The 13,799-nt window shown below is 35.0% G+C and overlaps 1 protein-coding gene across 1 annotated transcript; it reads left to right on the top strand.

Moving 5' to 3' along the window:
- The first annotated feature begins 208 nt into the window (after positions 1-208).
- LOC107809547 (universal stress protein PHOS32) lies at positions 209-12,587 on the top strand. Its single transcript, XM_075229532.1, has 4 exons — positions 209-568; positions 11,656-11,765; positions 11,856-11,974; positions 12,280-12,587. Exons 1-4 carry the CDS (start codon positions 391-393, stop codon positions 12,359-12,361), a joined length of 489 nt encoding a protein of 162 aa, XP_075085633.1. The 5' UTR covers positions 209-390; the 3' UTR covers positions 12,362-12,587.
- The last annotated feature ends 1,212 nt before the right edge of the window (positions 12,588-13,799 follow it).

Here is a 13,799-nt window from a genome sequence, read left to right as displayed (position 1 = left end):
ATTTTTACTTGAATTGTGTTTTATTTTTTCCCGAAATTTCACAATTCTTTATGTCCAAGCCCACTAAAACTTTGGTGAATAGTTGAACAGGTACACCCGCAGTGTGTTTTTTAGAAAGAAAGAGAAGAAGAAATATGAAAGCCATAAAAAGTGGGTCCCAACACAACATATTTGGGGTCTTATGTGTGGTGGCAAACATGCTATCGCTATCCGACAACTGAATTGCCAAATCAACATCGCACTACCTCAGTTCTTTGTTGAATAGTCGTGTCCCAGTTGCCTTTCCTATTTTATATTGTTCAGAGTCTTCAGTCATTCTTACAACGATCAATCAAGACCCAAAAAGAAAAAGAAAAAGATACGCCATCTTCAGATTGTTGAATAGAGAGGATGGAAGGAGGTAGATTTGTAGGGGTGGCAGTGGATTTCTCAGCATGCAGCAAGAAAGCTCTGAAATGGGCCATTGACAACATCCTTCGTAAAGGGGATCACCTTATTCTGGTCACTGTTCGCCCTGAAGGTCACTATGAAGAAGGCGAGACGCAGCTCTGGGAGGTCACTGGTTCTCGTATGTTATGATTTCTCTTCTCTTCTCTTCTATCCCCCCATTAATTGTTCTTTTTGTTTTCTTACATCTTTTTCTTACTTGTCTAGATTTATCTAATCCAACCCCAAAATGAAAAATAATCGATCTTGCTGTTAGACTTCGTGTAATTTGTTGCTGTAGAATATGGTTTTTCTACGCATATAGAGGAGGAGGGTTGCCATAGGTTGACAACTGAGTATAAATATAGTTTAACTATAATGATGTGTACTCTGATTCGGTAATAGGATTCACATAGTGAACCCCCTAATAGTTGGCGTAGTTGATCGATTTATATGTAGGTCCTCTAAGCCATTTTTGTGTTTTGGGTGCCAAGGTGAAATTAACTAACTGAAATAGTGTTCATTACAATCTTTATTGCAAATACTGGTAGTTTTGCAAGAGAACCTGGTTTCTTTTGTCTAGATTGAAGGAACTTGTTTTTTAGCTAAAGAATTTGAAAGCAATTGTGTGCTGCTGAAAAGTATGGAGCTTTTATGTCTGTCCTATTATATATATTCTTATCCATTTGGGTGCTGGACTTTGTAGCTTTGGGCAGAGCTAATAGTTCATAGTTTCTGTAGGACAGTAGATATATATGGGTATCTCTGTTGATGTACCCAGGGGCGGAGCCACCTTTGCTTAAGCGCCGTCCGAAAATTTTGCTAAATTTATATATTTGATTAGTATGCAAAAACGAAATAACAATAAAAAAGATTGAAATGACATTGCTATCACATGGAAAGTCTCAGCTCTCACGGTTATATCTCCTCTGTTATGTAATTTTGTGGTTAATAATATATTACATCCGTGCTCTAAGCAGTAGGGATGGATGATTTAACCCAAAAAAAAAAGTCTTGGTCATTAATCATTATGGGGATAGGAAACAAGATTGCATTGATAGTTGTTAAGTCTCAACAATTACGAATATTAATATACCTTCAGCAAAGTGTTTAATCTTTTACTGGGTAAAGCGTTGCATGTCCGGAATCATCAAGTTCATGCTTGCACCTTTTATTTATGAATAACCTTTTTGACATGTCTAGCTGCAAAGAGTTATACTAGCTTCCTGAGAACCAACAACATAATGCCTAGTATAGTTCCACAAGTGGGGTTTAGGGAGGGCAGTATGTACGCAGATCTTACCCCTACCTTGAGAATAAGGGTGGCATGTGGGTCGGTTAGGACCGGGCCCGGCCCAGGACCGCAAGCCCAAATGGGTGGTGGGCCTAAACGGTCCTAACCGAATAGGATCAGGACCGTGGGGAGGTGGGCTGGGTAGTGGGCCGGTCCCATAGGCGAGGGCCGCGAGACCGGGGCCGCCTGGGAAGTGGGCCGGTTCAAGCGGTCCTAAACGGGCCTATCCGGGCCCAACTGCTAATTTTTTTTTAAAAAATGCCACATTATAGCCGTTATGGCATTTAAAATATGGCCGTTTTACCTGCCAAAATAGCCGTTGGCTATTTATAAAATAGCCATTTAACCCCCCAACTTTGTTTTAACCCCAAACTTTTTATAGCTATATATATATGTTAAGATATACTATACTATATATACATCTTAAGATATATATATATATATGACTTATATACTATGTATATATAGTATAGTGTGTGTATATATATATATATCTTAAGATGTATATATAGTATATAAATCGAATATAGCTTATATATCTTAAGATGTATATATAGTATAGTATAGTATATATATATAAGCTTATATATACTATACTATATATACATCTATATATATATATATATATATATATCTTAAGATGTATATATAGTATATCTTAAGATGTATACTATCGAATATGGCTTATATACTATGTATATATAGTATAGTACTGAATGCAAATCCTACCATCCGGATTTTGAGTAATATGAGAATATTCAGTATTACTGACAGCATTAGTAATCTGACTAGGGGATATAACCGAATCCAAAGTCCAAGTAGTTGGGAAATTAATTTCTTCCCACTTAATAGGTCTCCTCGTGGTGACCTTAGACTTTGCAAAATTGGTTTCCACCAATATAGTCTGATCGGATGTATCATACAGTTTACATCTAGGGTTTAACGTAGATAATAATTTAAAATAAATTCTATAAGATAAACATATAAGTTCAGATCCAGGCGCATAATTATAACCATGCGTTTTCACATTTAATGTCAATGCATCAAGTATATTAACATTGAACCAGTCTATGGACCAGCTAGAAATCATGATGCATTTTTGCATACAATTTCTACTAGAGTTAGTGATAAGCCTGTTGAAAGGGTTAAGATTAACCCCCAAGCAAATATTGTTCAGGATAGTGATAATATTTCTGATAAGGATATTTCTTCTGTATCCGAAATGGATTTCAACCCCAATGATGTTTAATGATCCCACACCAAATAGATTTTAGTCCAGGGTCACAAGCAAGAAGTTATATTCAAAAAGAATTTTTTAATAATAAATGAAACCGGTTTAAAACTTGGTTTTTTGATACTTATAGTAAAGATGATTTAAATAATATTTCTCAAGAGTTTTATGAAACTTGTGCTTTGCATAATCAAATTATGTATTTTGTCCCTTGGTTTATAACCACCTATTTACCACTTTATATAAAGGTTTTAGAAAGATCTTATAAAGATGGGATTGGCAATATTACTAAAGCCATATACCCTCCTCAAGCACCTTTTGTTTTACCTAATAATACAGGTATTACGTTTACTGCATTTCAAAAATTTATTGATGAAGATGTTGCTGCAGTCAGCATCGCAGAAATTAATAATTTGATTTCTCAAAATAATTATTTGAGTTTATATGTTAAAGTTTTGGGTGAACACATCAGTTTTCTTGATAAAAAACTTGATGAATTAACTATTTTGAAAAAAGAAATGAGTACTAGCAAGAAGACAACTGATATTGCCTCTACGTCAGGAAGCAAATCATAAGCTCAAATTGTTCTTACTCATGTTCAAAGACCCCCTGAGATTCAGGATTTTAAATTCAAATCTTTAAATGATTTAGAAGAACTTTTTGATAAAAAGTTATCTGGTTTAAATATCAAACCTATTGATTTGTCAAAGGATTTTGCTGATAAATTAGACACCACTTTTGATTATAAAAATGAAGTTTGGTCAGAGTTTAATAAACTCAGAGGTTATCCCAAAAAGAATAGTAAGAATGCTGATAGTAAGTATGCTGATAAACCCAGAATGCAAACTTATTATTACAATCGTCCTACTCCTCAAGATGTCTTAATAGAGGAACGTGATTGGAATCAGACTAATACGTCTTACAGTGGTTCCGAAATTTATGAATGGAATCTTGATGGTTTGACTGATAGACAATTGACTATTCTTGTACATAGAATGCTTATGTATGCAACTATCTGTAAAAGTGTGAAAAATACAGATAAAACTATTTGCAAAATGATTATTGCAGGTTTTACTGGCCAACTCCGTGGCTGGTGGGATAATTATTTGACTGTTGAAGAAAAGGCAATGGTTATTAATGCAATAGCCACTGACGAAAGAGTTGATAACTTAGGCATGACTCTTGTAAAAAATAGAGAAGATGCTGTTTATACCCTTGTTCTTACCATATTAGAACATTTCAATGGTAGATTTACCAATCAGCATGAGACAGTTCGTACTCTACTTAATGGTTTTAGATGTAGGACCTTAGGTGAATTCAGATGGTATAAAGATACCTTTATGAGTAGAGTTATGGAATTATCCGAAAATAAGTATGACCATTGGAAAGCTAAGTTTATAGATGGCCTTCCCTCCTTATTTGTTGAAAGAGTAAGAAAAACTCTAAGAGGTAGTTACGGGGAAATTCCGTAGAAAGATTATACCTATGAAAAATTGATAGGAATATGTACACAAGAAGGATTAAACTTGTGCAATGGGTTAAAATTGTCCAGACAACTTAAGATGGATAAGCTTAAGGAGAAATCTCAATTAGGAGACTTTTGCACACAGTTCGATTTATCCGAGACTTCTACTCATAACAAGAAGAAGAAACACAAGTATCATAGATACCCTAATTCAGACAGTCCTTATAAGAAAAAGAGATCGAGATATAGATCCAAAGAAGAGCGTGATGCTAAGAAAGCCCATCGCAAGTCTACTAGATTTACGAAAAATAGGTCTAAGCGAGATCTTGCTGATATTAGATGTTATAAATATGATAAATTTGGCCATATAGCTCCAAATTGTAAGCTTCAAAAGCTAAAAACCTTAGAACTAGACGATGAGTTACGTGATAAGGTTTATGGTTTGTTATACACTTCTGGATCAGAATCTGATTATTATTCTGAGTCAGAAACTGAAGCTGAAATAGATTTACTTGATTTATCTGATAGTGATAAAAATATTGATAATACTTGTACAACTTGCAAATGTAGTACATGTACCTGTGATGATGATGAATTTTATAAACTACAATCTCAATTCCAAGATTTGAACATGAAAACTATTACATCTGATAATGTAATAGAACTTTTAAAGGAAGTTAATGATGATAAACTTCGTGAAAAAATTATAAATTTGGATGCAAGTTCAAGTTCAAGTTCTTCAAAACCTTTTGAAAACTCAAAAAAGGAATTTGAATATTCTGTGCCTTATTCTTTATTAGAGGTTAATAACCGTCTTTTAAATAAGAATACAACTCCAGCAAGAAATTCTTCTTTCGATGATTTAAAAGTTGAAGTTGAAAACTTGAAAAGAGAGATCAAATCTCTTAAACAAAATCAAATGATTTGTGATCATAGGATTACTTAGATTGAGAAAATCAATTCTCCAGCTGAGAAATCTGATGATAAAAACAAAGGTATTTCTGAAAATGATATTGAAGAAAAACCTATTAAGATTGATTCTCAACATGATATGTTTTTGGGAATGATGCAAATTGTTACTGCTCATAGATGGTATATTAAATGTACTATTCTAATTGATAATAGTTTTTCTATCACAAATATTGCTATGATTGATAGTGGAGCTGATGGTAGCTGCATTCAAGAAGGTTTAGTACAGTGTTTTGGGTAGCGTGCGGCGACAAATAGCGACGAGGGCCCGCTTCACTGAGGCAAGAGGCGCGCAGCAAAGCGCTCGCCTTTTTTATGTGAAGCGACAATTTATACAAAAACATAAAATATTATATACATATAACTAAAAACTCAAAATATATTAATAAATATCATTCAAAAATTAATTGCGAATCTTGATGAGTCTTGTATAGCATAATTCCAAGCTATATCATTTCGTTTATTTCTATCGGATGACGCCATTTCAACGCTGTTTTATGGAAAAAAAATTATCAAGTCAATATGCAATTAATTCTACTATATAAGACTATAAACCTATAATTGAAAAAATAGAGCAACAAATAAATAAAGCTACTGCCTCTGCTCAATTTTGAAAAACAGAGCAACAAAACAGAGCAACAAAAAAAATGAAGCTACTGCCTGACTGCCTCTGCTCGATTTTGAAAAACAGAGCAACAAAAAAAAATACAGCAACTGCCTTTGCTCGATTTTGAAAAACAGAGCAACAAATTGAAAAATAAGAGCTGAAAGAGATGATGGAAGAAACAGAGCAAAGAACCCAAAAACAGAGCAAAGAAAGAAAGAAAGGAGAAGAAAAACAGAGCAAAGAAAGAAGAAGAAAAACAAAGCTGAAAGAGATGATGGAAGAAAGAAAAACAGAGCTGGGCTGAAAGAGAAGAAAAACAAAGCTGAAAGAAGAAGAAAGACAGCGATCACTGAAGAAAGAAGAAAGAAGAAAGAAGAAAGAAGAAAGAAGAAAGAAGAAGAAAAAGAAAGAAGAAGACCAGCAATGGTGGTCGACCAGAAGAAGAAGAAAGGAGAAGAAGAAGAAAAGAAAAGAAAGAAACATACCTGGTGAAGAAGGGGTCGCTGATGGCTTACGATGGAAGAAGAAGAAGATGTGAACCCAAGCCCTAATTTTGTCGCTGAAGGAGAACTGGAGATGAAGGGTCGCTGCTAGTAAGAAGTGATTTCACCCAAGCCCTAATCGCGACTTAAGTGCCTTTTTCTTTTTCTTTTTTTTAAAATAGCGACGCTACGCTCGCTTCTCGCCACACTGTCGCCTCTCGCTACACAAGCAGAGGCGACCGCTATTTTGAATCGCAACGCAACAGGCCCTCTGTAGCGTCACACGCTCGCCTCGCGTCACTACACGCTTTTAGCGCTGTAGCGAGCGCTATTTATAACACTGGTTTAGTACCTACTAAATATTTTCAAAAAACTACTCATATGGTAAAATCTGCATTAGGGCATGCTTTAGATATAAAGTATAAATTGCCTAAAACGGGTATTTGTCAGAATAAGGTCTGCATTCCTCATTTCTTTTTCTTGGTTAAAAACCAGTTATATCCTCCAATTATACTTGGAATACCTTTTATTAACGCCATTTATCCTTTTACTAGCATAGACTCAAAAGGTTTTACAGCTACTTATAAGGATAGAAAGATAAGTTACACTTTTGTTACAGATCCCGTAACTAGAGATATAAATTCTTTAATTGATATGAAGCAAAGACATATTGATTCGTTACAATTAGAATTATTTAGTATGAATATATTTGATACTTTAAATTCTACTAAAGTGCAGGAAAAGATTAATTTAATTTCCGAAAATATTGCTATTGATATTTGTGCTGAGCATCCTAGTGCTTTTTGGAATAGAAAAAAGCATATTGTCACCCTTCCTTATGAAGATAATTTCTTTGAGGATGATATTCCTACTAAATCTCGACCTTGTCCGATGAACGCTGAATTGGTAAAATTCTTTCAAAAAGAGATTGATAATTTGTTACAAAAGGGTTTGATAAAACCCTCAAAATCTCCTTGGTCTTGCACAGCTTTTTATGTTAATAATGCTGCTGAAAAGGAACGAGGTATTCCTAGATTGATTATTAATTATAAACCTTTGAATAAATATTTAAAGTGGATTAGATATCCAATTCCCAATAAAAAGGATTTATTATCAAGATTATATGATGCCAATATATTTTCAAAGTTTGATTTAAAATCTGGATATTGACAAATTCAAATATTTAAGGAGCATACTTATAGAATTGCTTTTAATGTCCCATTCGGGCAATATGAATGGAATGTTATGCCTTTTGGTTTAAAGAATGCCCCTTCTGAATTTCAAAAAATCATGAATGATATATTTAATCCATATCTGGATTTTATCATTATTTATATTGATGACATTTTGATATTCTCGAAAACATTTGAAATGCATATTAAGCATCTAGATATTTTTAAAAGAATTGTTATACAAAATGATTTGGTTATTTCGAAACAAAAAATGAGTTTATTCCAAACGAATATTCGATTTTTAGGACATTATATCTGTCAAGGAAAAATAACTCCGATTCAAAGATCTATTGATTTTGCTTCAAAATTTTCCGATAGTATTACTGATAGAACTCAATTGCAAAGGTTTTTGGGAAGTTTAAATTATATATCACCTTTTTATAAAAATTTATTTCGTGATTTAGCTCCCTTATATGATAGGCTAAAAAAGGATCATAAAAACCCTTGGAGTGATAGTGATACTATTTTAGTTAAAAATATTAAGCAACGTGTTAAATCTTTACCTTGTTTAACCCTTGCTAATCCTGCATGGCAAAAGATTGTCGAGACAGATGCGTCTAATATTGGTTACGGAGGGATTTTGAAACAAATAAATCCAAACAATAATTGTGAATACCTGATTAGATTTCACTCTGGAAAATGGTCTGAAGCCCAGAGAAAGTACGCTACTGTGGCTCATGAAATGTTAACTATAGTTAAATGTGTTTTAAAATTCCAAGATGATTTATACAATCAAAAGTTTTTGATAAAAATTGACGCTCAATCTGTTAAATATATGTTTAACAAAGATTTTAAACATGATGCCTCAAAATTGATATTTGCAAGATGGCAGGCTCAATTAGCCCCCTTTTGATTTCGAAATTCAATACAAAAAGGGAATTGATAACTCTCTGCCAGATTTCTTATCTCGTGAATATCTGCAGGATGGACCCCCATGGGGCAGAGATAGAGGTAGAGGAAGGGGAAGATCATCCCCACATTCCCAAGGAAGAACATCCCCTTCAGGATCGTCATACGGATCCACATCAAACTCCCCAGTTATACAAATGGGAAGAAGGAGCTTGACCAATGAGAAGATATCTCTCAGAGGAGAATCCTCAATAGGACCATCCGTTCACCTGGAAGATATTCCAGAAGATAGTCCGTTATACGCACACTTGCAGGCATACTTGACTGCTCAAAAGCAAAGTGATACTTTTGCTTCAATTACAAAAGAGGACAATGATGATATCAAGTCCTATGAGAAATTGATTAAAAAAGAAATGATATTTCTTTTAGAAAATACAGATATTCAGAGGAAAGAAGAACCATGAAAGATATTCCAAAGGTACTTGATAAATGGATTATATTATCCGGGTGAGTCTACAAAACCCGTTCTTATTATGAGACTATTCTCACCAGTACAGGCAATGCAGAATTTTAGCACTTTTCTTGTTATAGCACAGACGAGAATGTTTATAACTTCTCGAAAATCATTATCAAACAGATTATATCTGTTGAAGATTGGGGTATATCTACAATGAAAGAAAGGCAGATAAGCCTTAACAAGTCCCGTATGAATTTTACCTATTGGGATTATATCCAGGCCTTTGATAAAGTGCTCTATTACAATAATGATAGACATAAACACACTTGGTTCATAAAGGTGTGTGCAAAGATATTTGCAGAACCTATTCCTAACTGGTTTTTAAACTGGTGGTCATACCACGGTCCGACAGTCAAGATATTACCGGATCCATTTCTTATGTTATACAAAGAATGGACAAAAGTTTCACCAGTTATAAACGAGTTATACCACACAGATCATATCTGTTACTTAGAAAAGATTGACCAGATATATTTCTTTCTAGAATTCTCTATTCCCTGGATTCATAAATGGACTCCAGAGGTAGGATTCACCGAGGAACAGATCCCTTGTTTATACAGAACTTTTTATAATAACTTCTGGGATAAACTGATGAAAAAGGATCTCAAAACGAAGACGTTATACGGTCAAGAACTCTTAGATTCTGTTAAAACAAAAATTCAAGAATATTCCAGCAACCCTCAGAAAGAAAGAATTGATGATAGCTCAGTTCGGCACATTGCCAGAAAAATCTCCTTTCAAGAAGGGGATAAGGAAGAAATGATTAATGACTATTTGGAAGAAGTAAAAAGAAATTTGCTTCGTTCCATAAACCAATATGAGAAATCAGACACTTCAATGCAAAGTGAAACTAGCAACGATGATATCGCAGATGACTCTCAACCTATTGAAACAGAAAAGATATTATCTGATGAAGGCTTACAAGACGAAGATTTCCTCCGCAAAATGAAGGAGTTAGAAAAACGACCAGCACAGTGAAGCCGCCGGACCCCACAGCACAGTGAAGCCGCCAGACCCCACAGCACAGTGAAGCCGCCGGACCCCCACTCAAACAGTAGATAGACTATTTCAACAGTAGAAACACTGTTCTTCAACAGTAGAAACACTGTTTTATACAGTAGAAACACTGTACAGGGACCCACAATATGGGACCCTATTTTACTGTTTAAGATTCGTTTTTTATTATATAGATGCATTCTTTCAGAGAGGAAGGCAGAAGCCAAAACTCGCTCTCTCTCTTAAATCTCTCTCTCTCTATTGTAAGTACTACTTTGTAATCGAAAATCAAGTAAATAAAATCTCAAGTTCTTCGTATACAGGCCTTGCATCCCGGCTCATAAGGTATTTATTTTTACTTATAGTATTTCTTCTAGTCTCTCCTCTCTGGCCGTGACTATGTCCGGCTAAGAGACTTCATATCTATGTTGAATATCTAACTTCTCTCCTATATAAACCATAAAAGATCTGGCCTCTATCAAAATATAAAGGAATTTTATATATAGTATTTTGACTTGGTTTCGAGATGGTGGTACAGTCTAATATAACACTACTCTTATTGGCTTTGCCTTAGTGGCTCCGTCTAGCCAGCCGTGAACCTTCTTAGCCCGTTAAATGAGTTAAAAAGGGCATCTTCTTTCACGGTTAGAACTGCTAGATTCATGGGCTCAATGAGAGTATGTATTATATTATGACAGACCCCTTGCTTGCGTAAAAGGTTAGACCTTCCATACAGTCATCAAACTATATAAAAAATTCTTGTATATTTCGATTCTTATATCCTTACTGACCGTGCGGATTACCTCCAGTCTTTAAACTTAAGGATACTGAATTAGCTAGATTGAGTACACTCGATCATGTTAAAATTAGAGATCTTTAACTGGTGGAAACCTCGGTGAACACATAATAGTCAGCAGAGGTGTGAAACAATTCTAGTTCCCGATAAATCGGTGATCTCTGTTTTAACCAGATTGGGTAGGCCGTGCGGATTACCGCCCGCCTACACTCGATCCTGTTAAGATATTATAATATTATAACGCATTGCTTTGAATATCTTTTTACAATATTTTTGTCTTTAAATTTGAATTAAAAAATTTAGGTGACAATTCTATAATATAATTTACAAGGAATTGCCTTAGATATTTTTATTACCATTTTTTTTCTCTAACGTCTATAAAAAAAAATTTAAAAAATAGAAAGTATCCGTTGAGCCCACTTAGGCCCGGGACCGACCCACTTAACCCGGGACCGTTAGTTCGTGGTCCCGGTCCGCTTCTAACAAGAAGCCCGCGAAGCTCGAGACCGCTTAGGACCGGCCTGCCTAGGACCGGCCCACTTAGGACCGGGCCCGCAAAGCCCACTTAGGACCGGGCCCGGCCCACATGCCACCCTTACTTGAGAAGGTAAAAAGTCTGCTTCCAATAGACCCTTGGCTCAAGAAATGCATAATCACATCAAATAGGATAACGACTTCCTGAGAACCCTAGCGGTGAAAGATTGCCACCTTGGGCTTGTTATTGGTTGAATATGTGATATTTGTTTAGTTAGATTATATCATCTGATACATTTTTTGGGATCTTTTTGCAGCTTTAATTCCTTTATCCGAGTTATGCGATGCCCACACAATGAAGAAGTATGGGGTTAACCCTGACCCAGAAACATTGGATATGGTAACCCTTGCTGCTAGACAGAAGGAGGTGATATTTTCTCTTCTTTTACGAGATCCAGTGTTTCTCAGTAAACATACATAGATTAAGTATTCTTACAATTTTTTCTTTTGTTAGCAGATAATGGTAGTCCTGAAAATTTACTGGGGAGATGCTCGAGAGAAGTTATGTGAAGCAATTGACAAAACTCCCTTGAGCTGTCTGGTCATTGGAAACAGAGGGCTTGGAAAGCTCAAGAGGTCTAATCCTTTCTATAATTCCTTTTGTGACTGAATGACATGTTGTGTATTATGTCAAAATGGAAATTAGTCACTTCGTTGCCTTTTCTTTTGCCACAACCATGTAGCTTTGGTTGAGAAAGATACCACTTTTCTCATGCTACCAACTTCCAAATGTATTTGCATAGATTGAGTAAACTTGGAAACTGTCTATCCATTGGGATTTCAGCAAAAATCTCATGATCATTTAGCAATTGGCATTACTACACACTGTTTGAAATAATGGGAATATTCTAACGTTTAGTTTTTCCTCCTTTTTATTACAGGGCCATCATGGGCAGCGTTAGCAACTATGTTGTGAATAATGCTACATGTCCTGTTACTGTTGTGAAGCATGCAGATGAATAGTTTTGCAATATGCAATGCGGGTTTATTTTGTCATTGAAATCTAAGCTTATGTTAAAATAATCTTGTTTGTTTTCTAAGCTTGATGTTGGATCAAGCTTCTATATTAATGTGTACTTTGAACATGTCCATGCTATGTGTGTATTATGTACCCTCATGTTGAACCTCTCTAATTCCTATATCACCATGAGTTGCTGCTGCAGTAAATAAACATTTTGGAACTCTTCAATCTGGCTTCATTGTAAAGCATTGATATGCTATTTGTATGCTTATGTCTTGTAACTTTTATAAGGTGGCATCACCACTCAAGAGAGTATTATCTGGACCTTCGCGTAGGTTATGTATGGGGTTGATCTCTCTGAATGCTGCTGAATACTAGGCCAGAAATCTTTACAAGCAACATGAAAGATGGAAAATATTTGATACAGGTTCAAGAATCTGAACCTGTGGAGAGGAGCTAAGGTTTTTGAGATTCAGCTAATTAAGGATGTTTTACACTCTCTTCTGCAATGTTTTAAATGAAATTTGCGTGCTAGCTAATATGTGGTAGCTGAACCTTTTCGTTATTGACTATGCCGCCTATTCTTCATTAAACTGGGTAGTGCTTACTGCTGCTGCATTAGGTTGCATTTTCATAAATTGTGGCCCACAGCGACCAGGGCTTTAAACATTGAGGTAAACTTAATGTTGGGGTCTGATCACATTGTTTTCCTTCAACAGAAAAAAGTAAAAATCAAGAGGACAGAGAACTCTAGGTGGCTGTAGAATGATCGATGTTACTGGTGTATTAGATTAAGATGTCAATTTTCCTTCAGAGACATGTTATTGATTTCTTTTTCCCTAGCATCACAAAGCTTCGAGGAATAATTGACCTCCCTCAGCACTAATTAATGAAACTAGCACTTGCAAAAGTTGATAGGTTAATTTATCCGTAAGATTTACTACTTTGAGGCCCTAAAATACCCTCCCAAGTTTTGTTTTAGCAAACATTTATAGACGGGGGAGTAATTCTCTTCCAAGGATATAAAATGCTGAATGGGAAGGGAGGATAATAATCCAGCACCATTAGTAAAATTATGCTAAAAATGTATACAACTCCTCAAACGTCCCAAGCTATACTATCGATGTATAAATTCTTGTGTATATTATTTTATTTAATCAAAAAGGGGATATCCATAAAATTGTTTATCCTAAAAAATGGATAATAATTGAATTTATACGCGGTTTTAAGGATATGTGGACTAATTCAATACAAGTGATCAATAACGTTAAATAAGTGAATTAAAGATAGAATAAATAACCAAACCAGTTGTGATGTTAGGTCCGAGCTCGGATCTGAGCTTAGGTATTGTTCTGCCCTCGATTCGAAGCCAATTACTTATGAAGAACTATGAACCAAAATAAGAACTTTGAATAACTTTAGAAGTAGAGAAAATAAATG

Source organism: Nicotiana tabacum, chromosome 14 (assembly GCF_000715075.1).
Source record: "Nicotiana tabacum cultivar K326 chromosome 14, ASM71507v2, whole genome shotgun sequence".
NCBI classification, from domain to species: Eukaryota; Viridiplantae; Streptophyta; class Magnoliopsida; order Solanales; family Solanaceae; genus Nicotiana; species Nicotiana tabacum.
Note: the sequence above shows the minus strand (reverse complement) of the source record. Positions and strands in the feature narration are given on the sequence as shown.